Genomic DNA, 25497 nt, shown 5'->3' on the forward strand with positions numbered 1-25497 from the left:
GTGCTTCCCATGTTCAAGCCCCGACAAGCACTCCTGAGCCCACATCTCGGGCCCTGCACCGACCCAGTCTGGGTCCTGCCCTTGTTCAAGCCGCTGAACAAATACCCCTGAGCCGGCTTCTCTGTCCCTGCCGTGAACCAGGCCAGGAGCTGCACGTGTTGAAGCCACTGACCAACACTTCTGGGCCTGCATCTGATTCTCAGGCTGGTTCCTGGCCTGAGGTCAGCCCCCAGCAAACAGTATTGAGCCCACAGCTGGCTCCCTGCTCCTGAACTCAACTAAGGTGTGTCCGCCCCTTGTTCAACCACCCCCCACCCCCACCCCCCAGGAAACACCACTGTGCCTGCATCTCACTCGCTGCATTGAACCAGGCTGGGTCCTGCGCTTGTTCAAACCCCCGACAAATCCTCCTGAGCCCACCCCTCGGTCCCTGCACTGAACCAGGCTGGATCCTCCCTTTGTTCAAGCCCCTGACAAACACACCTGACACCACCTCTCGGTCCCGTCATCGAGCCAGGCTGGGTCCTGCCCATGATCAAGCAGCCGATAAACACTCCTTGGAGCACATCTCGGTCCCTGCACTGATCCAGGCTGGATCCTGCCCTTGTTCATCCCGACAGACACTCCCGAGGCCACAGCACAGTCCCTGCCATGACCCAGGCTGGGTCCTGCCTTTGTTCAAGCCCCCGACAAACACTCTTGAGCCTACATCTCGGTCCATGCAACTGAATCGGGTCGGCCCTGCCCATGCCCAAGCTCTTTGTAGAACGCATATATCGTGTGTCAGGACTATAGGATGGCTGGTTTAGCTTGATCCTCTTGCTGCTCCAGGCCCCACAGGCTTGGGCCACAGGGCAGGCTGGGATGTGTTCTCACATGGAGAACAGAACCACTTTGAAAGGGCCTCCATAGGGTCGATGGCAGCCGTGCATGTCTCCGACACCGGTGAGTCGTGGGACTTAACGGGGAGCTGTCCTTAGCGTCTCCCTGGCCGGCATTCGCACAAGGTTCAGGGGGGGTCCCTCATGCCAGCAGAGCGGGCCTCGTTTCTCCCTCTGCGCACAGTGTGGCCACGGCACCTCAGGCTTGTGCAGCTTTCACGTCGGCCCAGCGAGGGAGGGAGGGTCGCCCGTCCCCTTCTGCGCTTCAGCAGTGACCGCCCACTGTTGGCTTTCAAGGTCGAGAAAGCACTCTCCGAACGTGTGGACTAAAACCCTCTGAACTCCCACCGGTGAAACTCACTCAGGACGAGAAGGGCTTGCCTTCACGCCAAGGATAAGCGTCTCTTCTGAGCGCTGGTGTCCACAGAGTTGCAGACGGCAACAGCACTACTTAGAGAGACGGAGACACACAGACACCAGCGCCTGCTACACACGCGGAAGGACTGCCCAACACAGTGCTATGCCAGAAGCAAAGATACAGAGACACAGAGCGAGCGCTGTACACTAAGGCGCTGGTGTTCCCGAACAGTGGAGATCCACTGTAGCGCTGTAGGTGGGGTTCTTCCCTACTCCCCTAGCATCCGGACAGCAGCAGGCTCTCTGTCCCTTGAAGAAAAGTATCCAGCCCCTTGGCACCCCTGCGTATCCCTTGGATACTCAGGGAGAGCTCTCAGTTATTGCCAGTCCCAGGGGACACAGGAGTGTGCCGTTCGGACTGCGGAGCAGGAACCCGTGCTTGGAATTTCCAGAGCCAGGTCAATGACAGCGCCTGGGGCTAGCCCGGCCACATGCAAAACCCTGTCCCTCCCTGGAGCAGCATCTGGCCACGTGGGGGCGCTGGAGCAGCACAGGAACCCCGGAAGATGCCCTCCGGTCTGGGGGCGTGTCCATAAGAGTGCCGCCCACTACCCTGTCGGCCATTGGTCTAGATTTGGGCCAGCAGTCTGTGCATGGCTCACAGCCTAGGCCCCCGCCTGTTCGCCGGATCTCCTAGGGCCCGTTCACCCCGTCCTGCGTTTCTGGCACCCCTTTCTTCGGCCTCACGCCAACACCCCCACACACCAGCCCCCGCCTTCTGACAATCCCCCTCACTCCCCGCCCCCAAAAGAGCTAGTCGGTCCCACAGGTTTACTGCAGCCTGGGCCGCCATTACGCCCCACTTGCTGTGCTCTTATGTCGCGTCCCTTCGCCTCTGCCCCAGCTCGGGGTCACCGCCAAGGCCAAGAGGAACGTGAGAGGCGGTCAGAGGAAGGCGGGAGCGTCCCGGGACCCCGCACCTTCCAAGCTGTGAGCCCAGGTACTCAGGGGGCAGGGCCCCGCCCCCACCCCCCCTCCCCCACCCCGCAGCCTGCCGTCGTGATGCAGTGCGCAGCTGGGACCTTGTCACCAGCAGTTGTCACGCCAGGCCAAGGGGCCACCCTCTTCAGGGTGGAGGCGGTGGAGGAGGGCGAGGCCCTGGTGGACGGAGACGTGGCGGGGATCGGGCGGGAGTTCCAGCTGCTTGCGGAAGACATCGTGGAGGAGGTGGAGGTTGTGGCGGATGAGGAGCAGGAACAGCGGCCCTCCCAGGAGCTAGAGGAGAAGACGGTGGAGGAGCAGGGCCAGGAAAGGCCCGGAGGCCCTTGTGAGCGCCAGGAGCTGGATGCCCTGCAGGCACTGGCCGCCCTGCAGGTAGAACTGAGCTCTGAGCGTGAGCAAAACCGCAGGGCTTACGTTCAGTTCATGCGCAAGAACCATCAGAGGAGGAAGCGTCACTTGGCTCGGAGGAGCGCCATCATCCAGGGCATCCCTGGCTTCTGGGCCAAAGCTGTATCCTTTGCGCTGCTCCTTGGGGTCCGCTGCTCAGGAGGACGAGGAAGGGGAGAAGGGGCAGGAGCAGGCGGAGGGGGTGGAGGCGAGGGCACAGGAAGGGCGCCGGAGGCCACTGAAGGAAATGCGGTCCTGGGCAATTGGCAGGCTCCAAAGGCACAGCCGAGTAGGGCCTGGGCAGGGCCACAGGTGGACGTGTCGCAGCCATGCCTTTGAGTGTCTCCTTCAGGCCTGCATCTGAGGAGGCGCAGCCCCCGAGGCCTCTAAGTCAACATTGACCAGAGACGGTACACAAGAGCAGCGTTCGCAGACAGTTATTGGTGTAAATGTGGGTGATCCCGGCACATTGCTGGGGCATGTGAGTCATTCACACACACACGCACACACGCACACGCACACACACACACACACACACACACACACACACGTACACATAAACACACACACACATACCCAAGAAGCCCTTTACTTTCAGACACGGTTTGTCACAAGGACTGCAAGTCTGACCGTATAAGCAGTGACATGCCGCTACCCAGCATACACAGGTCTGGAGGAGCAGAGTAGCGGTCAGAAACAGCCCCTGCTTGGGGAATGCAGATGCACACCATCCCAAGGGGCCCAGAGCCATGAGCGTGTCTGATGGTATGGCAGGTCCTGAGGATATCAGCAGTGGCCGGGCAAGAGGCAGTGCCCGCCAAGCTCCTTGCAGATGCGTGTTCCAGTATCCTTGTTCCACCCCAGACTAGGGCTGATGCTCCTGGCTCTTCTTGGCCGGCATGTGGCCTGAATGGCTCCTTGACCTAAAGCAGATTATGAGCCACCCTCAAGTCTCCGTCCTGATCAGCGACCAAGATCAAGACTTTCTCGGCTACATGATGGACTTGAAGGTCAGTGAGGGAGACTGAGGAAGGGTGGGTATGGGACCTGGCGGGGAGTGGGAGGAACGTGTTAGCCATGTTCCTGTGCTGTGAGACTTTGGAGAGGCATCGGGGAAGCTGATCATGCCTGCCTTGGAGGCAAGCTGAGGCCCCTAGAAGCTTGCACCTTTTCCCTCCTCGCTATCCTGGCAGGTGCAGGTGCGGAGCCATTCGCCGTCTCGCTGCAAGCTGGTCTTTTCCTTTCGGGACAACCCCTACTTCTTGAACTCGGTGATCATTAAGGAGTATTACCTTGACATCACTGGTAAAAGGTGGCTCCCGGGGTGATGAGTGTGGGTGTGCAAGCGTGTGGATGATGCACCTGCGGTGTCCACCCCAGTCTCCCCTGTCTGTCTGCAGGGTACAGGGCACGTCGATCCACTCCAGTCCACTGGTTCTGGGACTTTGAACGGGGAGCCCCCAGCCGCAGGCTGGACACCAGGAGCCTTAACTTTCTCAACTGGCTGTCAGGCCACAACGGCCCAGAATCGAACAGGATTGCTGAGGTGGGGTTGCTTTGGGCTTGCACACAGTTGGTGGTTGATGTTGGAGTTCTTGGCTGCTCATGGGAGGGTTGGGAGCCTGGTCAGCCCCTGGCTGACCTTGCTCGTGTTGCCTGCAGATCATCAGCGAAGACGTGTGGGACGATCCCCTGAAGTACTACCTCAGGGAGGAAGGTTCGTCCATGAGAGACAACTGACAGAAACACATGTGGTGATGGGGTCTGGAGGTAGGCCCCGTAGGGACAGCCGAATAGTAGCTGGGACACAGTACTTTCTTTCGCAAATGGGGATGCTCAGGCTCATGCAAACTGGCTGCAGAGCCAGAGCCTGAGTCAAGCATGCAGCAGGTGACTTGCTGAGACTGGGGGCTGGGGGGGACTCGGTGTGTCCGAGAGCGCAGTAAGTCCCCCTCCAGTCAGCTGTGGTGGCAGCGCGAGAGTCCTAGGTGATACGACTAGAGGCAGGGTGAATTAAGTGCCTGTGTCAGAATCATCTGTCCTTGGGTCCTGCCATTCCCCCGGCGTCCTTCCTCTCACTGAGTTTGAGAATGCCTGGGCCCTTCACTTCCGCCCCTTAACCTAGGATGGCCTGTCATTGAAAGGGCATCCTGTCCAGGGCCCCAGTGCACCTGTGCGCTGACTTTGGGATCTTGTGTGAATTTCCACATCCAATACTCTGATCTCACCAGCACCACACCTGCTGAGCTTGAAGTTGCTTCAGGGAAAATCCGGACGTCTCTGGGAGGAGGTGGACAGGGAGCCCCAAGGGCAGGACATGGTGCCTAGTGACACCATCTCCGTCATTGCTGGACACGGGTCTTCGGCTCCTGAAACCCCTGTGTTCCCTGTTTGCGTCCGTGTCCACGTGCAAAGCATGTGTGTGTGTACACGCGTGTGCTTGTGTCACCTGTCTTTATGCGGGTGTGTGTGTGTGTGTCCGGCCCAGGGCGGACGCAGAGATGAAGGCGACGGGAGAGGAGGTGACGAGCGACCAGAAGAGGAGGCACGAGGCGTCCCCAGGCTGACGGAGGTTGGTCACCGACTCTCCGCATGACCGTATCCGGGATGGGAATGAGGAAAAGATGGCCAGTGATACCTGCGGACCGTGGCTCGAGAAATCCGCAATTAGACCAAATCCAAAACACGCTCGCCACTTCTAACTTGTGGTTGTGTGTGCTTGGACCAGGGAGAGGGAAGTGCATGGTCTGAGGATTCCGCGAGGGCAAATCAGGTGGGGCGGGGCTTTGAAACCGCTGCCTGAGGAGCCCTCAGTCCATGGGGACGTGGGCCGGCCTCTGGAAATGGTGGGCGAGGGTACGGCTGGACCCGGGGTGGAGAGGAGGCCAAGTTCCTGTAGAGAAGAGCAGAGACCCGAAGGAGAAAGAGGCACAGATTGCCTGCTGCACTGGGGACTTGTTCCACACACGGAAGAAGGAGACCCGGGAGGGCCCTGGGCCAGTGCTGCCCAGGATCGGCCCATCGGCCCGCACGCTGTCTCCACGAGGGTGGCACACACTGGCATGATGCGAAACACAACGCAAGATGTGCTAAGCTAGGCTGTCCATGCAAAACCACAGGCACGCGAGGAGAGACAGGGTGTGAGCGTGGCAGACGTCCAGGCATTTCCAGCCTCCTCGGCAGGGCAGAAAGGCGAGGGAGGCGCAGGTGTGGGTGTACGTGTGCGTCCCTCTGCCGGAGTGTGCCTGTGAGGGAGGGAAGAGGGAGGAAGCAAGGACGGTGGGCTACTTGCATGTGCCAAGGGACCTCGGGAGAATGGCAGACAGGGAAGCCCCTGGGGGCGGTTGAGAGCCTGCTGGTGGATTTCAGGGCCCAGGGGCTAGGCATTAGCGGCCCTGCCAAAGACACCCCATGGGTCGTGCTCCAAGTCCTGACGTGAATTCCTTCCTTCCTCTGGGGTCTTGCCCCCGGCTCTGGGGGACGGGGGGGGGCCAGAGGGGCTAAGGGGCGCGTCTGCCCCAGACGGAGGTTTCTGGCAGTGTCGCTGGAGCAGAATCTCTGATTCTGTCGTAGGGCATCTGCACCAGATGACACTCAGAGGCACCCTGCCTTCCAGGTGACCGTCTTGGATGTCCCCGGGCCCAAGCGGGGACTGGCTTCCTTGGCATGTGGGCTGTGTAGGCAAGCAGGGATGCCTGACTGTCGGGAATTCTAGCTGGGCCTAATGAGAGCAACTGAAAGAGAGTCTTGGCATTTAGCAAAGCAGTGAGGCCCGGGTGGTACAAGGCCTCTTGGTGCCTTTGAGGTAGCAAAGCTGCTTTCTGCCCAGGGAGGCATGAGCTGTGGGCCCAGACAGGGCCGGGTGCCCAGGGCAGCATCGGTTCAGGGACTGAGTGCGTCTGGGTAGTGTTAAAGAGAAGGGACGGCGTGTAGGGTTGCCGCCTTACCTTTACGGCCTCAGGTTCCGTGCCTTGTATCGGAAGAGTGCCTGTATCCACGTGCTCCTTCTTCACAAGATTGGATCAGACCCAGGCCTGTCACAGTCTCTTGGGGCCCTTGCAGGCCCGGGCGTCTCTTTGGCCTTTTCCTGCTACAGGGAGACAGGGAGACAGGTGCACTCAGCAAGCTACACAGGTGGGAAGCACAGGGGCCTCACTCGGAGTGTTGTGGGCCCTGACGGCTGGTGGGCTAGCAACAGGGCCACGCCATTGACAAGGAACGACCTAGATAGATGCACACGGAGAAAGCGGTTCTCCAAGTCAGCGGAGGCCAGCGCTCCTTGTTTTCTGGTTCCCTGAGGGAAGGCACAGACAATGGATCCGGCCAACGTGACTGGTACTGTGAAGCTGTCCAAGGTGATGGGAGAAGGCAGAACACAGGCGCCTGTCACTCAGCTGGCCACAGCGAGCAAATCCTGAGTCCTGCCCTTGCCCAAACCCCCGACAAATACTCCTGAGCGCACATCTCGGTTCCTGCACCGAACCAGGCCAGGTCCTGCACTTCTTCAAGCCCCCGACCGACACTCCTGAGCCAGCATCGGACTCTCAGGCTTGTTCCTGGCCTTAGTCAAGCCCCCGGAACACATTCCTGAGCCCACAACGCGCTCTGTACCCCTGAACTACCGTGTGTCCTCCCCTTGTTCAAGCCCCCAGGAAACACTACTGAGCCCGCATCTCACTCGCTGCATTGAACCTGGCTGGCTCCTTGTCTTGTTCAAGCCCCCGACAGATACTCCGGAACCCACATCTCGGTCCCTGCACTGATCCCGGCTGGGTGCTGCCCTTGTTCCCGACCCCGACAAATACTCCTGAGCCCACATCTCGGGCCCTGCACTGAATCGGGTGGGCCCTGCCCATCTTCCAGCCCCGACAAACTCTCCTGAGCCCACATCCCGGTCCCTGCACTGAAGCAGGCTGGGTGCTTCCCATGTTCAAGCCCCGACAAGCACTCCTGAGCCCACATCTCGGGCCCTGCACCGACCCAGTCTGGGTCCTGCCCTTGTTCAAGCCGCTGAACAAATACCCCTGAGCCGGCTTCTCTGTCCCTGCCGTGAACCAGGCCAGGAGCTGCACGTGTTGAAGCCACTGACCAACACTTCTGGGCCTGCATCTGATTCTCAGGCTGGTTCCTGGCCTGAGGTCAGCCCCCAGCAAACAGTATTGAGCCCACAGCTGGCTCCCTGCTCCTGAACTCAACTAAGGTGTGTCCTCCCCTTGTTCAACCACCCCCCACCCCCACCCCCCAGGAAACACCACTGTGCCTGCATCTCACTCGCTGCATTGAACCAGGCTGGGTCCTGCGCTTGTTCAAACCCCCGACAAATCCTCCTGAGCCCACCCCTCGGTCCCTGCACTGAACCAGGCTGGATCCTCCCTTTGTTCAAGCCCCTGACAAACACACCTGACACCACCTCTCGGTCCCGTCATCGAGCCAGGCTGGGTCCTGCCCATGATCAAGCAGCCGATAAACACTCCTTGGAGCACATCTCGGTCCCTGCACTGATCCAGGCTGGATCCTGCCCTTGTTCATCCCGACAGACACTCCCGAGGCCACAGCACAGTCCCTGCCATGACCCAGGCTGGGTCCTGCCTTTGTTCAAGCCCCCGACAAACACTCTTGAGCCTACATCTCGGTCCATGCAACTGAATCGGGTCGGCCCTGCCCATGCCCAAGCTCTTTGTAGAACGCATATATCGTGTGTCAGGACTATAGGATGGCTGGTTTAGCTTGATCCTCTTGCTGCTCCAGGCCCCACAGGCTTGGGCCACAGGGCAGGCTGGGATGTGTTCTCACATGGAGAACAGAACCACTTTGAAAGGGCCTCCATAGGGTCGATGGCAGCCGTGCATGTCTCCGACACCGGTGAGTCGTGGGACTTAACGGGGAGCTGTCCTTAGCGTCTCCCTGGCCGGCATTCGCACAAGGTTCAGGGGGGGTCCCTCATGCCAGCAGAGCGGGCCTCGTTTCTCCCTCTGCGCACAGTGTGGCCACGGCACCTCAGGCTTGTGCAGCTTTCACGTCGGCCCAGCGAGGGAGGGAGGGTCGCCCGTCCCCTTCTGCGCTTCAGCAGTGACCGCCCACTGTTGGCTTTCAAGGTCGAGAAAGCACTCTCCGAACGTGTGGACTAAAACCCTCTGAACTCCCACCGGTGAAACTCACTCAGGACGAGAAGGGCTTGCCTTCACGCCAAGGATAAGCGTCTCTTCTGAGCGCTGGTGTCCACAGAGTTGCAGACGGCAACAGCACTACTTAGAGAGACGGAGACACACAGACACCAGCGCCTGCTACACACGCGGAAGGACTGCCCAACACAGTGCTATGCCAGAAGCAAAGATACAGAGACACAGAGCGAGCGCTGTACACTAAGGCGCTGGTGTTCCCGAACAGTGGAGATCCACTGTAGCGCTGTAGGTGGGGTTCTTCCCTACTCCCCTAGCATCCGGACAGCAGCAGGCTCTCTGTCCCTTGAAGAAAAGTATCCAGCCCCTTGGCACCCCTGCGTATCCCTTGGATACTCAGGGAGAGCTCTCAGTTATTGCCAGTCCCAGGGGACACAGGAGTGTGCCGTTCGGACTGCGGAGCAGGAACCCGTGCTTGGAATTTCCAGAGCCAGGTCAATGACAGCGCCTGGGGCTAGCCCGGCCACATGCAAAACCCTGTCCCTCCCTGGAGCAGCATCTGGCCACGTGGGGGCGCTGGAGCAGCACAGGAACCCCGGAAGATGCCCTCCGGTCTGGGGGCGTGTCCATAAGAGTGCCGCCCACTACCCTGTCGGCCATTGGTCTAGATTTGGGCCAGCAGTCTGTGCATGGCTCACAGCCTAGGCCCCCGCCTGTTCGCCGGATCTCCTAGGGCCCGTTCACCCCGTCCTGCGTTTCTGGCACCCCTTTCTTCGGCCTCACGCCAACACCCCCACACACCAGCCCCCGCCTTCTGACAATCCCCCTCACTCCCCGCCCCCAAAAGAGCTAGTCGGTCCCACAGGTTTACTGCAGCCTGGGCCGCCATTACGCCCCACTTGTTGTGCTCTTATGTCGCGTCCCTTCGCCTCTGCCCCAGCTCGGGGTCACCGCCAAGGCCAAGAGGAACGTGAGAGGCGGTCAGAGGAAGGTGGGAGCGTCCCGGGACCCCGCACCTTCCAAGCTGTGAGCCCAGGTACTCAGGGGGCAGGGCCCCGCCCCCACCCCCCCCCCCCACCCCGCAGCCTGCCGTCGTGATGCAGTGCGCAGCTGGGACCTTGTCACCAGCAGTTGTCACGCCAGGCCAAGGGGCCACCCTCTTCAGGGTGGAGGCGGTGGAGGAGGGCGAGGCCCTGGTGGACGGAGACGTGGCGGGGATCGGGCGGGAGTTCCAGCTGCTTGCGGAAGACATCGTGGAGGAGGTGGAGGTTGTGGCGGATGAGGAGCAGGAACAGCGGCCCTCCCAGGAGCTAGAGGAGAAGACGGTGGAGGAGCAGGGCCAGGAAAGGCCCGGAGGCCCTTGTGAGCGCCAGGAGCTGGATGCCCTGCAGGCACTGGCCGCCCTGCAGGTAGAACTGAGCTCTGAGCGTGAGCAAAACCGCAGGGCTTACGTTCAGTTCATGCGCAAGAACCATCAGAGGAGGAAGCGTCACTTGGCTCGGAGGAGCGCCATCATCCAGGGCATCCCTGGCTTCTGGGCCAAAGCTGTATCCTTTGCGCTGCTCCTTGGGGTCCGCTGCTCAGGAGGACGAGGAAGGGGAGAAGGGGCAGGAGCAGGCGGAGGGGGTGGAGGCGAGGGCACAGGAAGGGCGCCGGAGGCCACTGAAGGAAATGCGGTCCTGGGCAATTGGCAGGCTCCAAAGGCACAGCCGAGTAGGGCCTGGGCAGGGCCACAGGTGGACGTGTCGCAGCCATGCCTTTGAGTGTCTCCTTCAGGCCTGCATCTGAGGAGGCGCAGCCCCCGAGGCCTCTAAGTCAACATTGACCAGAGACGGTACACAAGAGCAGCGTTCGCAGACAGTTATTGGTGTAAATGTGGGTGATCCCGGCACATTGCTGGGGCATGTGAGTCATTCACACACACACGCACACACGCACACGCACACACACACACACACACACACACACACACACACACGTACACATAAACACACACACACATACCCAAGAAGCCCTTTACTTTCAGACACGGTTTGTCACAAGGACTGCAAGTCTGACCGTATAAGCAGTGACATGCCGCTACCCAGCATACACAGGTCTGGAGGAGCAGAGTAGCGGTCAGAAACAGCCCCTGCTTGGGGAATGCAGATGCACACCATCCCAAGGGGCCCAGAGCCATGAGCGTGTCTGATGGTATGGCAGGTCCTGAGGATATCAGCAGTGGCCGGGCAAGAGGCAGTGCCCGCCAAGCTCCTTGCAGATGCGTGTTCCAGTATCCTTGTTCCACCCCAGACTAGGGCTGATGCTCCTGGCTCTTCTTGGCCGGCATGTGGCCTGAATGGCTCCTTGACCTAAAGCAGATTATGAGCCACCCTCAAGTCTCCGTCCTGATCAGCGACCAAGATCAAGACTTTCTCGGCTACATGATGGACTTGAAGGTCAGTGAGGGAGACTGAGGAAGGGTGGGTATGGGACCTGGCGGGGAGTGGGAGGAACGTGTTAGCCATGTTCCTGTGCTGTGAGACTTTGGAGAGGCATCGGGGAAGCTGATCATGCCTGCCTTGGAGGCAAGCTGAGGCCCCTAGAAGCTTGCACCTTTTCCCTCCTCGCTATCCTGGCAGGTGCAGGTGCGGAGCCATTCGCCGTCTCGCTGCAAGCTGGTCTTTTCCTTTCGGGACAACCCCTACTTCTTGAACTCGGTGATCATTAAGGAGTATTACCTTGACATCACTGGTAAAAGGTGGCTCCCGGGGTGATGAGTGTGGGTGTGCAAGCGTGTGGATGATGCACCTGCGGTGTCCACCCCAGTCTCCCCTGTCTGTCTGCAGGGTACAGGGCACGTCGATCCACTCCAGTCCACTGGTTCTGGGACTTTGAACGGGGAGCCCCCAGCCGCAGGCTGGACACCAGGAGCCTTAACTTTCTCAACTGGCTGTCAGGCCACAACGGCCCAGAATCGAACAGGATTGCTGAGGTGGGGTTGCTTTGGGCTTGCACACAGTTGGTGGTTGATGTTGGAGTTCTTGGCTGCTCATGGGAGGGTTGGGAGCCTGGTCAGCCCCTGGCTGACCTTGCTCGTGTTGCCTGCAGATCATCAGCGAAGACGTGTGGGACGATCCCCTGAAGTACTACCTCAGGGAGGAAGGTTCGTCCATGAGAGACAACTGACAGAAACACATGTGGTGATGGGGTCTGGAGGTAGGCCCCGTAGGGACAGCCGAATAGTAGCTGGGACACAGTACTTTCTTTCGCAAATGGGGATGCTCAGGCTCATGCAAACTGGCTGCAGAGCCAGAGCCTGAGTCAAGCATGCAGCAGGTGACTTGCTGAGACTGGGGGCTGGGGGGGACTCGGTGTGTCCGAGAGCGCAGTAAGTCCCCCTCCAGTCAGCTGTGGTGGCAGCGCGAGAGTCCTAGGTGATACGACTAGAGGCAGGGTGAATTAAGTGCCTGTGTCAGAATCATCTGTCCTTGGGTCCTGCCATTCCCCCGGCGTCCTTCCTCTCACTGAGTTTGAGAATGCCTGGGCCCTTCACTTCCGCCCCTTAACCTAGGATGGCCTGTCATTGAAAGGGCGTCCTGTCCAGGGCCCCAGTGCACCTGTGCGCTGACTTTGGGATCTTGTGTGAATTTCCACATCCAATACTCTGATCTCACCAGCACCACACCTGCTGAGCTTGAAGTTGCTTCAGGGAAAATCCGGACGTCTCTGGGAGGAGGTGGACAGGGAGCCCCAAGGGCAGGACATGGTGCCTAGTGACACCATCTCCGTCATTGCTGGACACGGGTCTTCGGCTCCTGAAACCCCTGTGTTCCCTGTTTGCGTCCGTGTCTACGTGCAAAGCATGTGTGTGTGTACACGCGTGTGCTTGTGTCACCTGTCTTTATGCGGGTGTGTGTGTGTGTGTCCGGCCCAGGGCGGACGCAGAGATGAAGGCGACGGGAGAGGAGGTGACGAGCGACCAGAAGAGGAGGCACGAGGCGTCCCCAGGCTGACGGAGGTTGGTCACCGACTCTCCGCATGACCGTATCCGGGATGGGAATGAGGAAAAGATGGCCAGTGATACCTGCGGACCGTGGCTCGAGAAATCCGCAATTAGACCAAATCCAAAACACGCTCGCCACTTCTAACTTGTGGTTGTGTGTGCTTGGACCAGGGAGAGGGAAGTGCATGGTCTGAGGATTCCGCGAGGGCAAATCAGGTGGGGCGGGGCTTTGAAACCGCTGCCTGAGGAGCCCTCAGTCCATGGGGACGTGGGCCGGCCTCTGGAAATGGTGGGCGAGGGTACGGCTGGACCCGGGGTGGAGAGGAGGCCAAGTTCCTGTAGAGAAGAGCAGAGACCCGAAGGAGAAAGAGGCACAGATTGCCTGCTGCACTGGGGACTTGTTCCACACACGGAAGAAGGAGACCCGGGAGGGCCCTGGGCCAGTGCTGCCCAGGATCGGCCCATCGGCCCGCACGCTGTCTCCACGAGGGTGGCACACACTGGCATGATGCGAAACACAACGCAAGATGTGCTAAGCTAGGCTGTCCGTGCAAAACCACAGGCACGCGAGGAGAGACAGGGTGTGAGCGTGGCAGACGTCCAGGCATTTCCAGCCTCCTCGGCAGGGCAGAAAGGCGAGGGAGGCGCAGGTGTGGGTGTACGTGTGCGTCCCTCTGCCGGAGTGTGCCTGTGAGGGAGGGAAGAGGGAGGAAGCAAGGACGGTGGGCTACTTGCATGTGCCAAGGGACCTCGGGAGAATGGCAGACAGGGAAGCCCCTGGGGGCGGTTGAGAGCCTGCTGGTGGATTTCAGGGCCCAGGGGCTAGGCATTAGCGGCCCTGCCAAAGACACCCCATGGGTCGTGCTCCAAGTCCTGACGTGAATTCCTTCCTTCCTCTGGGGTCTTGCCCCCGGCTCTGGGGGGCGGGGGGGGGCCAGAGGGGCTAAGGGGCGCGTCTGCCCCAGACGGAGGTTTCTGGCAGTGTCGCTGGAGCAGAATCTCTGATTCTGTCGTAGGGCATCTGCACCAGATGACACTCAGAGGCACCCTGCCTTCCAGGTGACCGTCTTGGATGTCCCCGGGCCCAAGCGGGGACTGGCTTCCTTGGCATGTGGGCTGTGTAGGCAAGCAGGGATGCCTGACTGTCGGGAATTCTAGCTGGGCCTAATGAGAGCAACTGAAAGAGAGTCTTGGCATTTAGCAAAGCAGTGAGGCCCGGGTGGTACAAGGCCTCTTGGTGCCTTTGAGGTAGCAAAGCTGCTTTCTGCCCAGGGAGGCATGAGCTGTGGGCCCAGACAGGGCCGGGTGCCCAGGGCAGCATCGGTTCAGGGACTGAGTGCGTCTGGGTAGTGTTAAAGAGAAGGGACGGCGTGTAGGGTTGCCGCCTTACCTTTACGGCCTCAGGTTCCGTGCCTTGTATCGGAAGAGTGCCTGTATCCACGTGCTCCTTCTTCACAAGATTGGATCAGACCCAGGCCTGTCACAGTCTCTTGGGGCCCTTGCAGGCCCGGGCGTCTCTTTGGCCTTTTCCTGCTACAGGGAGACAGGGAGACAGGTGCACTCAGCAAGCTACACAGGTGGGAAGCACAGGGGCCTCACTCGGAGTGTTGTGGGCCCTGACGGCTGGTGGGCTAGCAACAGGGCCACGCCATTGACAAGGAACGACCTAGATAGATGCACACGGAGAAAGCGGTTCTCCAAGTCAGCGGAGGCCAGCGCTCCTTGTTTTCTGGTTCCCTGAGGGAAGGCACAGACAATGGATCCGGCCAACGTGACTGGTACTGTGAAGCTGTCCAAGGTGATGGGAGAAGGCAGAACACAGGCGCCTGTCACTCAGCTGGCCACAGCGAGCAAATCCTGAGTCCTGCCCTTGCCCAAACCCCCGACAAATACTCCTGAGCGCACATCTCGGTTCCTGCACCGAACCAGGCCAGGTCCTGCACTTCTTCAAGCCCCCGACCGACACTCCTGGGCCAGCATCGGACTCTCAGGCTTGTTCCTGGCCTTAGTCAAGCCCCCGGAACGCATTCCTGAGCCCACAACGCGCTCTGTACCCCTGAACTACGGTGTGTCCTCCCCTTGTTCAAGCCCCCAGGAAACACTACTGAGCCCGCATCTCACTCGCTGCATTGAACCTGGCTGGCTCCTTGTCTTGTTCAAGCCCCCGACAGATACTCCGGAACCCACATCTCGGTCCCTGCACTGATCCCGGCTGGGTGCTGCCCTTGTTCCCGACCCCGACAAATACTCCTGAGCCCACATCTCGGGCCCTGCACTGAATCGGGTGGGCCCTGCCCATCTTCCAGCCCCGACAAACTCTCCTGAGCCCACATCCCGGTCCCTGCACTGAAGCAGGCTGGGTGCTTCCCATGTTCAAGCCCCGACAAGCACTCCTGAGCCCACATCTCGGGCCCTGCACCGACCCAGTCTGGGTCCTGCCCTTGTTCAAGCCGCTGAACAAATACCCCTGAGCCGGCTTCTCTGTCCCTGCCGTGAACCAGGCCAGGAGCTGCACGTGTTGAAGCCACTGACCAACACTTCTGGGCCTGCATCTGATTCTCAGGCTGGTTCCTGGCCTGAGGTCAGCCCCCAGCAAACAGTATTGAGCCCACAGCTGGCTCCCTGCTCCTGAACTCAACTAAGGTGTGTCCTCCCCTTGTTCAACCACCCCCCACCCCCACCCCCCAGGAAACACCACTGTGCCTGCATCTCACTCGCTGCATTGAACCAGGCTGGGTCCTGCGCTTGTTCAAACCCCCGACAAATCCTCCTGAGCCCACCCCTCGGTCCCTGCACTGAACCAGGCTGGATCCTCCCTTTGTTCAAGCCCCTGACAAACACACCTGACACCACCTCTCGGTCCCGTCATCGAGCCAGGCTGGGTCCTGCCCATGATCAAGCAGCCGATAAACACTCCTTGGAGCACATCTCGGTCCCTGCACTGATCCAGGCTGGATCCTGCCCTTGTTCATCCCGACAGACACTCCCGAGGCCACAGCACAGTCCCTGCCATGACCCAGGCTGGGTCCTGCCTTTGTTCAAGCCCCCGACAAACACTCTTGAGCCTACATCTCGGTCCATGCAACTGAATCGGGTCGGCCCTGCCCATGCCCAAGCTCTTTGTAGAACGCATATATCGTGTGTCAGGACTATAGGATGGCTGGTTTAGCTTGATCCTCTTGCTGCTCCAGGCCCCACAGGCTTGGGCCACAGGGCAGGCTGGGATGTGTTCTCACATGGAGAACAGAACCACTTTGAAAGGGCCTCCATAGGGTCGATGGCAGCCGTGCATGTCTCCGACACCGGTGAGTCGTGGGACTTAACGGGGAGCTGTCCTTAGCGTCTCCCTGGCCGGCATTCGCACAAGGTTCAGGGGGGGTCCCTCATGCCAGCAGAGCGGGCCTCGTTTCTCCCTCTGCGCACAGTGTGGCCACGGCACCTCAGGCTTGTGCAGCTTTCACATCGGCCCAGCGAGGGAGGGAGGGTCGCCCGTCCCCTTCTGCGCTTCAGCAGTGACCGCCCACTGTTGGCTTTCAAGGTCGAGAAAGCACTCTCCGAACGTGTGGACTAAAACCCTCTGAACTCCCACCGGTGAAACTCACTCAGGACGAGAAGGGCTTGCCTTCACGCCAAGGATAAGCGTCTCTTCTGAGCGCTGGTGTCCACAGAGTTGCAGACGGCAACAGCACTACTTAGAGAGACGGAGACACACAGACACCAGCGCCTGCTACACACGCGGAAGGACTGCCCAACACAGTGCTATGCCAGAAGCAAAGATACAGAGACACAGAGCGAGCGCTGTACACTAAGGCGCTGGTGTTCCCGAACAGTGGAGATCCACTGTAGCGCTGTAGGTGGGGTTCTTCCCTACTCCCCTAGCATCCGGACAGCAGCAGGCTCTCTGTCCCTTGAAGAAAAGTATCCAGCCCCTTGGCACCCCTGCGTATCCCTTGGATACTCAGGGAGAGCTCTCAGTTATTGCCAGTCCCAGGGGACACAGGAGTGTGCCGTTCGGACTGCGGAGCAGGAACCCGTGCTTGGAATTTCCAGAGCCAGGTCAATGACAGCGCCTGGGGCTAGCCCGGCCACATGCAAAACCCTGTCCCTCCCTGGAGCAGCATCTGGCCACGTGGGGGCGCTGGAGCAGCACAGGAACCCCGGAAGATGCCCTCCGGTCTGGGGGCGTGTCCATAAGAGTGCCGCCCACTACCCTGTCGGCCATTGGTCTAGATTTGGGCCAGCAGTCTGTGCATGGCTCACAGCCTAGGCCCCCGCCTGTTCGCCGGATCTCCTAGGGCCCGTTCACCCCGTCCTGCGTTTCTGGCACCCCTTTCTTCGGCCTCACGCCAACACCCCCACACACCAGCCCCCGCCTTCTGACAATCCCCCTCACTCCCCGCCCCCAAAAGAGCTAGTCGGTCCCACAGGTTTACTGCAGCCTGGGCCGCCATTACGCCCCACTTGCTGTGCTCTTATGTCGCGTCCCTTCGCCTCTGCCCCAGCTCGGGGTCACCGCCAAGGCCAAGAGGAACGTGAGAGGCGGTCAGAGGAAGGCGGGAGCGTCCCGGGACCCCGCACCTTCCAAGCTGTGAGCCCAGGTACTCAGGGGGCAGGGCCCCGCCCCCACCCCCCCTCCCCCACCCCGCAGCCTGCCGTCGTGATGCAGTGCGCAGCTGGGACCTTGTCACCAGCAGTTGTCACGCCAGGCCAAGGGGCCACCCTCTTCAGGGTGGAGGCGGTGGAGGAGGGCGAGGCCCTGGTGGACGGAGACGTGGCGGGGATCGGGCGGGAGTTCCAGCTGCTTGCGGAAGACATCGTGGAGGAGGTGGAGGTTGTGGCGGATGAGGAGCAGGAACAGCGGCCCTCCCAGGAGCTAGAGGAGAAGACGGTGGAGGAGCAGGGCCAGGAAAGGCCCGGAGGCCCTTGTGAGCGCCAGGAGCTGGATGCCCTGCAGGCACTGGCCGCCCTGCAGGTAGAACTGAGCTCTGAGCGTGAGCAAAACCGCAGGGCTTACGTTCAGTTCATGCGCAAGAACCATCAGAGGAGGAAGCGTCACTTGGCTCGGAGGAGCGCCATCATCCAGGGCATCCCTGGCTTCTGGGCCAAAGCTGTATCCTTTGCGCTGCTCCTTGGGGTCCGCTGCTCAGGAGGACGAGGAAGGGGAGAAGGGGCAGGAGCAGGCGGAGGGGGTGGAGGCGAGGGCACAGGAAGGGCGCCGGAGGCCACTGAAGGAAATGCGGTCCTGGGCAATTGGCAGGCTCCAAAGGCACAGCCGAGTAGGGCCTGGGCAGGGCCACAGGTGGACGTGTCGCAGCCATGCCTTTGAGTGTCTCCTTCAGGCCTGCATCTGAGGAGGCGCAGCCCCCGAGGCCTCTAAGTCAACATTGACCAGAGACGGTACACAAGAGCAGCGTTCGCAGACAGTTATTGGTGTAAATGTGGGTGATCCCGGCACATTGCTGGGGCATGTGAGTCATTCACACACACACGCACACACGCACACGCACACACACACACACACACACACACACACACGTACACATAAACACACACACACATACCCAAGAAGCCCTTTACTTTCAGACACGGTTTGTCACAAGGACTGCAAGTCTGACCGTATAAGCAGTGACATGCCGCTACCCAGCATACACAGGTCTGGAGGAGCAGAGTAGCGGTCAGAAACAGCCCCTGCTTGGGGAATGCAGATGCACACCATCCCAAGGGGCCCAGAGCCATGAGCGTGTCTGATGGTATGGCAGGTCCTGAGGATATCAGCAGTGGCCGGGCAAGAGGCAGTGCCCGCCAAGCTCCTTGCAGATGCGTGTTCCAGTATCCTTGTTCCACCCCAGACTAGGGCTGATGCTCCTGGCTCTTCTTGGCCGGCATGTGGCCTGAATGGCTCCTTGACCTAAAGCAGATTATGAGCCACCCTCAAGTCTCCGTCCTGATCAGCGACCAAGATCAAGACTTTCTCGGCTACATGATGGACTTGAAGGTCAGTGAGGGAGACTGAGGAAGGGTGGGTATGGGACCTGGCGGGGAGTGGGAGGAACGTGTTAGCCATGTTCCTGTGCTGTGAGACTTTGGAGAGGCATCGGGGAAGCTGATCATGCCTGCCTTGGAGGCAAGCTGAGGCCCCTAGAAGCTTGCACCTTTTCCCTCCTCGCTATCCTGGCAGGTGCAGGTGCGGAGCCATTCGCCGTCTCGCTGCAAGCTGGTCTTTTCCTTTCGGGACAACCCCTACTTCTTGAACTCGGTGATCATTAAGGAGTATTACCTTGACATCACTGGTAAAAGGTGGCTCCCGGGGTGATGAGTGTGGGTGTGCAAGCGTGTGGATGATGCACCTGCGGTGTCCACCCCAGTCTCCCCTGTCTGTCTGCAGGGTACAGGGCACGTCGATCCACTCCAGTCCACTGGTTCTGGGACTTTGAACGGGGAGCCCCCAGCCGCAGGCTGGACACCAGGAGCCTTAACTTTCTCAACTGGCTGTCAGGCCACAACGGCCCAGAATCGAACAGGATTGCTGAGGTGGGGTTGCTTTGGGCTTGCACACAGTTGGTGGTTGATGTTGGAGTTCTTGGCTGCTCATGGGAGGGTTGGGAGCCTGGTCAGCCCCTGGCTGACCTTGCTCGTGTTGCCTGCAGATCATCAGCGAAGACGTGTGGGACGATCCCCTGAAGTACTACCTCAGGGAGGAAGGTTCGTCCATGAGAGACAACTGACAGAAACACATGTGGTGATGGGGTCTGGAGGTAGGCCCCGTAGGGACAGCCGAATAGTAGCTGGGACACAGTACTTTCTTTCGCAAATGGGGATGCTCAGGCTCATGCAAACTGGCTGCAGAGCCAGAGCCTGAGTCAAGCATGCAGCAGGTGACTTGCTGAGACTGGGGGCTGGGGGGGACTCGGTGTGTCCGAGAGCGCAGTAAGTCCCCCTCCAGTCAGCTGTGGTGGCAGCGCGAGAGTCCTAGGTGATACGACTAGAGGCAGGGTGAATTAAGTGCCTGTGTCAGAATCATCTGTCCTTGGGTCCTGCCATTCCCCCGGCGTCCTTCCTCTCACTGAGTTTGAGAATGCCTGGGCCCTTCACTTCCGCCCCTTAACCTAGGATGGCCTGTCATTGAAAGGGCGTCCTGTCCAGGGCCCCAGTGCACCTGTGCGCTGACTTTGGGATCTTGTGTGAATTTCCACATCCAATACTCTGATCTCACCAGCACCACACCTGCTGAGCTTGAAGTTGCTTCAGGGAAAATCCGGACGTCTCTGGGAGGAGGTGGACAGGGAGCCCCAAGGGCAGGACATGGTGCCTAGTGACACCATCTCCGTCATTGCTGGACACGGGTCTTCGGCTCCTGAAACCCCTGTGTTCCCTGTTTGCGTCCGTGTCTACGTGCAAAGCATGTGTGTGTGTACACGCGTGTGCTTGTGTCACCTGTCTTTATGCGGGTGTGTGTGTGTGTGTCCGGCCCAGGGCGGACGCAGAGATGAAGGCGACGGGAGAGGAGGTGACGAGCGACCAGAAGAGGAGGCACGAGGCGTCCCCAGGCTGACGGAGGTTGGTCACCGACTCTCCGCATGACCGTATCCGGGATGGGAATGAGGAAAAGATGGCCAGTGATACCTGCGGACCGTGGCTCGAGAAATCCGCAATTAGACCAAATCCAAAACACGCTCGCCACTTCTAACTTGTGGTTGTGTGTGCTTGGACCAGGGAGAGGGAAGTGCATGGTCTGAGGATTCCGCGAGGGCAAATCAGGTGGGGCGGGGCTTTGAAACCGCTGCCTGAGGAGCCCTCAGTCCATGGGGACGTGGGCCGGCCTCTGGAAATGGTGGGCGAGGGTACGGCTGGACCCGGGGTGGAGAGGAGGCCAAGTTCCTGTAGAGAAGAGCAGAGACCCGAAGGAGAAAGAGGCACAGATTGCCTGCTGCACTGGGGACTTGTTCCACACACGGAAGAAGGAGACCCGGGAGGGCCCTGGGCCAGTGCTGCCCAGGATCGGCCCATCGGCCCGCACGCTGTCTCCACGAGGGTGGCACACACTGGCATGATGCGAAACACAACGCAAGATGTGCTAAGCTAGGCTGTCCGTGCAAAACCACAGGCACGCGAGGAGAGACAGGGTGTGAGCGTGGCAGACGTCCAGGCATTTCCAGCCTCCTCGGCAGGGCAGAAAGGCGAGGGAGGCGCAGGTGTGGGTGTACGTGTGCGTCCCTCTGCCGGAGTGTGCCTGTGAGGGAGGGAAGAGGGAGGAAGCAAGGACGGTGGGCTACTTGCATGTGCCAAGGGACCTCGGGAGAATGGCAGACAGGGAAGCCCCTGGGGGCGGTTGAGAGCCTGCTGGTGGATTTCAGGGCCCAGGGGCTAGGCATTAGCGGCCCTGCCAAAGACACCCCATGGGTCGTGCTCCAAGTCCTGACGTGAATTCCTTCCTTCCTCTGGGGTCTTGCCCCCGGCTCTGGGGGGCGGGGGGGGGGCCAGAGGGGCTAAGGGGCGCGTCTGCCCCAGACGGAGGTTTCTGGCAGTGTCGCTGGAGCAGAATCTCTGATTCTGTCGTAGGGCATCTGCACCAGATGACACTCAGAGGCACCCTGCCTTCCAGGTGACCGTCTTGGATGTCCCCGGGCCCAAGCGGGGACTGGCTTCCTTGGCATGTGGGCTGTGTAGGCAAGCAGGGATGCCTGACTGTCGGGAATTCTAGCTGGGCCTAATGAGAGCAACTGAAAGAGAGTCTTGGCATTTAGCAAAGCAGTGAGGCCCGGGTGGTACAAGGCCTCTTGGTGCCTTTGAGGTAGCAAAGCTGCTTTCTGCCCAGGGAGGCATGAGCTGTGGGCCCAGACAGGGCCGGGTGCCCAGGGCAGCATCGGTTCAGGGACTGAGTGCGTCTGGGTAGTGTTAAAGAGAAGGGACGGCGTGTAGGGTTGCCGCCTTACCTTTACGGCCTCAGGTTCCGTGCCTTGTATCGGAAGAGTGCCTGTATCCACGTGCTCCTTCTTCACAAGATTGGATCAGACCCAGGCCTGTCACAGTCTCTTGGGGCCCTTGCAGGCCCGGGCGTCTCTTTGGCCTTTTCCTGCTACAGGGAGACAGGGAGACAGGTGCACTCAGCAAGCTACACAGGTGGGAAGCACAGGGGCCTCACTCGGAGTGTTGTGGGCCCTGACGGCTGGTGGGCTAGCAACAGGGCCACGCCATTGACAAGGAACGACCTAGATAGATGCACACGGAGAAAGCGGTTCTCCAAGTCAGCGGAGGCCAGCGCTCCTTGTTTTCTGGTTCCCTGAGGGAAGGCACAGACAATGGATCCGGCCAACGTGACTGGTACTGTGAAGCTGTCCAAGGTGATGGGAGAAGGCAGAACACAGGCGCCTGTCACTCAGCTGGCCACAGCGAGCAAATCCTGAGTCCTGCCCTTGCCCAAACCCCCGACAAATACTCCTGAGCGCACATCTCGGTTCCTGCACCGAACCAGGCCAGGTCCTGCACTTCTTCAAGCCCCCGACCGACACTCCTGGGCCAGCATCGGACTCTCAGGCTTGTTCCTGGCCTTAGTCAAGCCCCCGGAACGCATTCCTGAGCCCACAACGCGCTCTGTACCCCTGAACTACGGTGTGTCCTCCCCTTGTTCAAGCCCCCAGGAAACACTACTGAGCCCGCATCTCACTCGCTGCATTGAACCTGGCTGGCTCCTTGTCTTGTTCAAGCCCCCGACAGATACTCCGGAACCCACATCTCGGTCCCTGCACTGATCCCGGCTGGGTGCTGCCCTTGTTCCCGACCCCGACAAATACTCCTGAGCCCACATCTCGGGCCCTGCACTGAATCGGGTGGGCCCTGCCCATCTTCCAGCCCCGACAAACTCTCCTGAGCCCACATCCCGGTCCCTGCACTGAAGCAGGCTGGGTGCTTCCCATGTTCAAGCCCCGACAAGCACTCCTGAGCCCACATCTCGGGCCCTGCACCGACCCAGTCTGGGTCCTGCCCTTGTTCAAGCCGCTGAACAAATACCCCTGAGCCGGCTTCTCTGTCCCTGCCGTGAACCAGGCCAGGAGCTGCACGTGTTGAAGCCACTGACCAACACTTCTGGGCCTGCATCTGATTCTCAGGCTGGTTCCTGGCCTGAGGTCAGCCCCCAGCAAACAGTATTGAGCCCACAGCTGGCTCCCTGCTCCTGAACTCAACTAAGGTGTGTCCTCCCCTTGTTCAACCACCCCCCACCCCCACCCCCCAGGAAACACCACTGTGCCTGCATCTCACTCGCTGCATTGAACCAGGCTGGGTCCTGCGCTTGTTCAAACCCCCGACAAATCCTCCTGAGCCCACCCCTCGGTCCCTGCACTGAACCAGGCTGGATCCTCCCTTTGTTCAAGCCCCTGACAAACACACCTGACACCACCTCTCGGTCCCGTCATCGAGCCAGGCTGGGTCCTGCCCATGATCAAGCAGCCGATAAACACTCCTTGGAGCACATCTCGGTCCCTGCACTGATCCAGGCTGGATCCTGCCCTTGTTCATCCCGACAGACACTCCCGAGGCCACAGCACAGTCCCTGCCATGACCCAGGCTGGGTCCTGCCTTTGTTCAAGCCCCCGACAAACACTCTTGAGCCTACATCTCGGTCCATGCAACTGAATCGGGTCGGCCCTGCCCATGCCCAAGCTCTTTGTAGAACGCATATATCGTGTGTCAGGACTATAGGATGGCTGGTTTAGCTTGATCCTCTTGCTGCTCCAGGCCCCACAGGCTTGGGCCACAGGGCAGGCTGGGATGTGTTCTCACATGGAGAACAGAACCACTTTGAAAGGGCCTCCATAGGGTCGATGGCAGCCGTGCATGTCTCCGACACCGGTGAGTCGTGGGACTTAACGGGGAGCTGTCCTTAGCGTCTCCCTGGCCGGCATTCGCACAAGGTTCAGGGGGGGTCCCTCATGCCAGCAGAGCGGGCCTCGTTTCTCCCTCTGCGCACAGTGTGGCCACGGCACCTCAGGCTTGTGCAGCTTTCACGTCGGCCCAGCGAGGGAGGGAGGGTCGCCCGTCCCCTTCTGCGCTTCAGCAGTGACCGCCCACTGTTGGCTTTCAAGGTCGAGAAAGCACTCTCCGAACGTGTGGACTAAAACCCTCTGAACTCCCACCGGTGAAACTCACTCAGGACGAGAAGGGCTTGCCTTCACGCCAAGGATAAGCGTCTCTTCTGAGCGCTGGTGTCCACAGAGTTGCAGACGGCAACAGCACTACTTAGAGAGACGGAGACACACAGACACCAGCGCCTGCTACACACGCGGAAGGACTGCCCAACACAGTGCTATGCCAGAAGCAAAGATACAGAGACACAGAGCGAGCGCTGTACACTAAGGCGCTGGTGTTCCCGAACAGTGGAGATCCACTGTAGCGCTGTAGGTGGGGTTCTTCCCTACTCCCCTAGCATCCGGACAGCAGCAGGCTCTCTGTCCCTTGAAGAAAAGTATCCAGCCCCTTGGCACCCCTGCGTATCCCTTGGATACTCAGGGAGAGCTCTCAGTTATTGCCAGTCCCAGGGGACACAGGAGTGTGCCGTTCGGACTGCGGAGCAGGAACCCGTGCTTGGAATTTCCAGAGCCAGGTCAATGACAGCGCCTGGGGCTAGCCCGGCCACATGCAAAACCCTGTCCCTCCCTGGAGCAGCATCTGGCCACGTGGGGGCGCTGGAGCAGCACAGGAACCCCGGAAGATGCCCTCCGGTCTGGGGGCGTGTCCATAAGAGTGCCGCCCACTACCCTGTCGGCCATTGGTCTAGATTTGGGCCAGCAGTCTGTGCATGGCTCACAGCCTAGGCCCCCGCCTGTTCGCCGGATCTCCTAGGGCCCGTTCACCCCGTCCTGCGTTTCTGGCACCCCTTTCTTCGGCCTCACGCCAACACCCCCACACACCAGCCCCCGCCTTCTGACAATCCCCCTCACTCCCCGCCCCCAAAAGAGCTAGTCGGTCCCACAGGTTTACTGCAGCCTGGGCCGCCATTACGCCCCACTTGCTGTGCTCTTATGTCGCGTCCCTTCGCCTCTGCCCCAGCTCGGGGTCACCGCCAAGGCCAAGAGGAACGTGAGAGGCGGTCAGAGGAAGGCGGGAGCGTCCCGGGACCCCGCACCTTCCAAGCTGTGAGCCCAGGTACTCAGGGGGCAGGGCCCCGCCCCCACCCCCCCTCCCCCACCCCGCAGCCTGCCGTCGTGATGCAGTGCGCAGCTGGGACCTTGTCACCAGCAGTTGTCACGCCAGGCCAAGGGGCCACCCTCTTCAGGGTGGAGGCGGTGGAGGAGGGCGAGGCCCTGGTGGACGGAGACGTGGCGGGGATCGGGCGGGAGTTCCAGCTGCTTGCGGAAGACATCGTGGAGGAGGTGGAGGTTGTGGCGGATGAGGAGCAGGAACAGCGGCCCTCCCAGGAGCTAGAGGAGAAGACGGTGGAGGAGCAGGGCCAGGAAAGGCCCGGAGGCCCTTGTGAGCGCCAGGAGCTGGATGCCCTGCAGGCACTGGCCGCCCTGCAGGTAGAACTGAGCTCTGAGCGTGAGCAAAACCGCAGGGCTTACGTTCAGTTCATGCGCAAGAACCATCAGAGGAGGAAGCGTCACTTGGCTCGGAGGAGCGCCATCATCCAGGGCATCCCTGGCTTCTGGGCCAAAGCTGTATCCTTTGCGCTGCTCCTTGGGGTCCGCTGCTCAGGAGGACGAGGAAGGGGAGAAGGGGCAGGAGCAGGCGGAGGGGGTGGAGGCGAGGGCACAGGAAGGGCGCCGGAGGC

At 60.3% G+C, this 25497-nt stretch overlaps 1 protein-coding gene across 1 annotated transcript; it reads left to right on the forward strand.

Annotated features, from left to right (window-relative positions):
• The first annotated feature begins 9658 nt into the window (after positions 1-9658).
• LOC132344613 (testis-specific Y-encoded protein 1-like) lies at positions 9659-11914 on the forward strand. The gene is made up of 6 exons (XM_059884279.1): positions 9659-9782; positions 9878-10293; positions 11107-11184; positions 11368-11479; positions 11575-11720; positions 11837-11914. The coding sequence occupies exons 1-6, from the start codon at positions 9659-9661 to the stop codon at positions 11912-11914; spliced, it is 954 nt and encodes a 317-aa protein (XP_059740262.1).
• Positions 11915-25497: the final 13583 nt, after the last annotated feature.

Source organism: Bos taurus, chromosome Y (genome assembly GCF_002263795.3).
Source record: "Bos taurus isolate L1 Dominette 01449 registration number 42190680 breed Hereford chromosome Y, ARS-UCD2.0, whole genome shotgun sequence".
Classification (NCBI taxonomy): Eukaryota; Metazoa; Chordata; class Mammalia; order Artiodactyla; family Bovidae; genus Bos; species Bos taurus.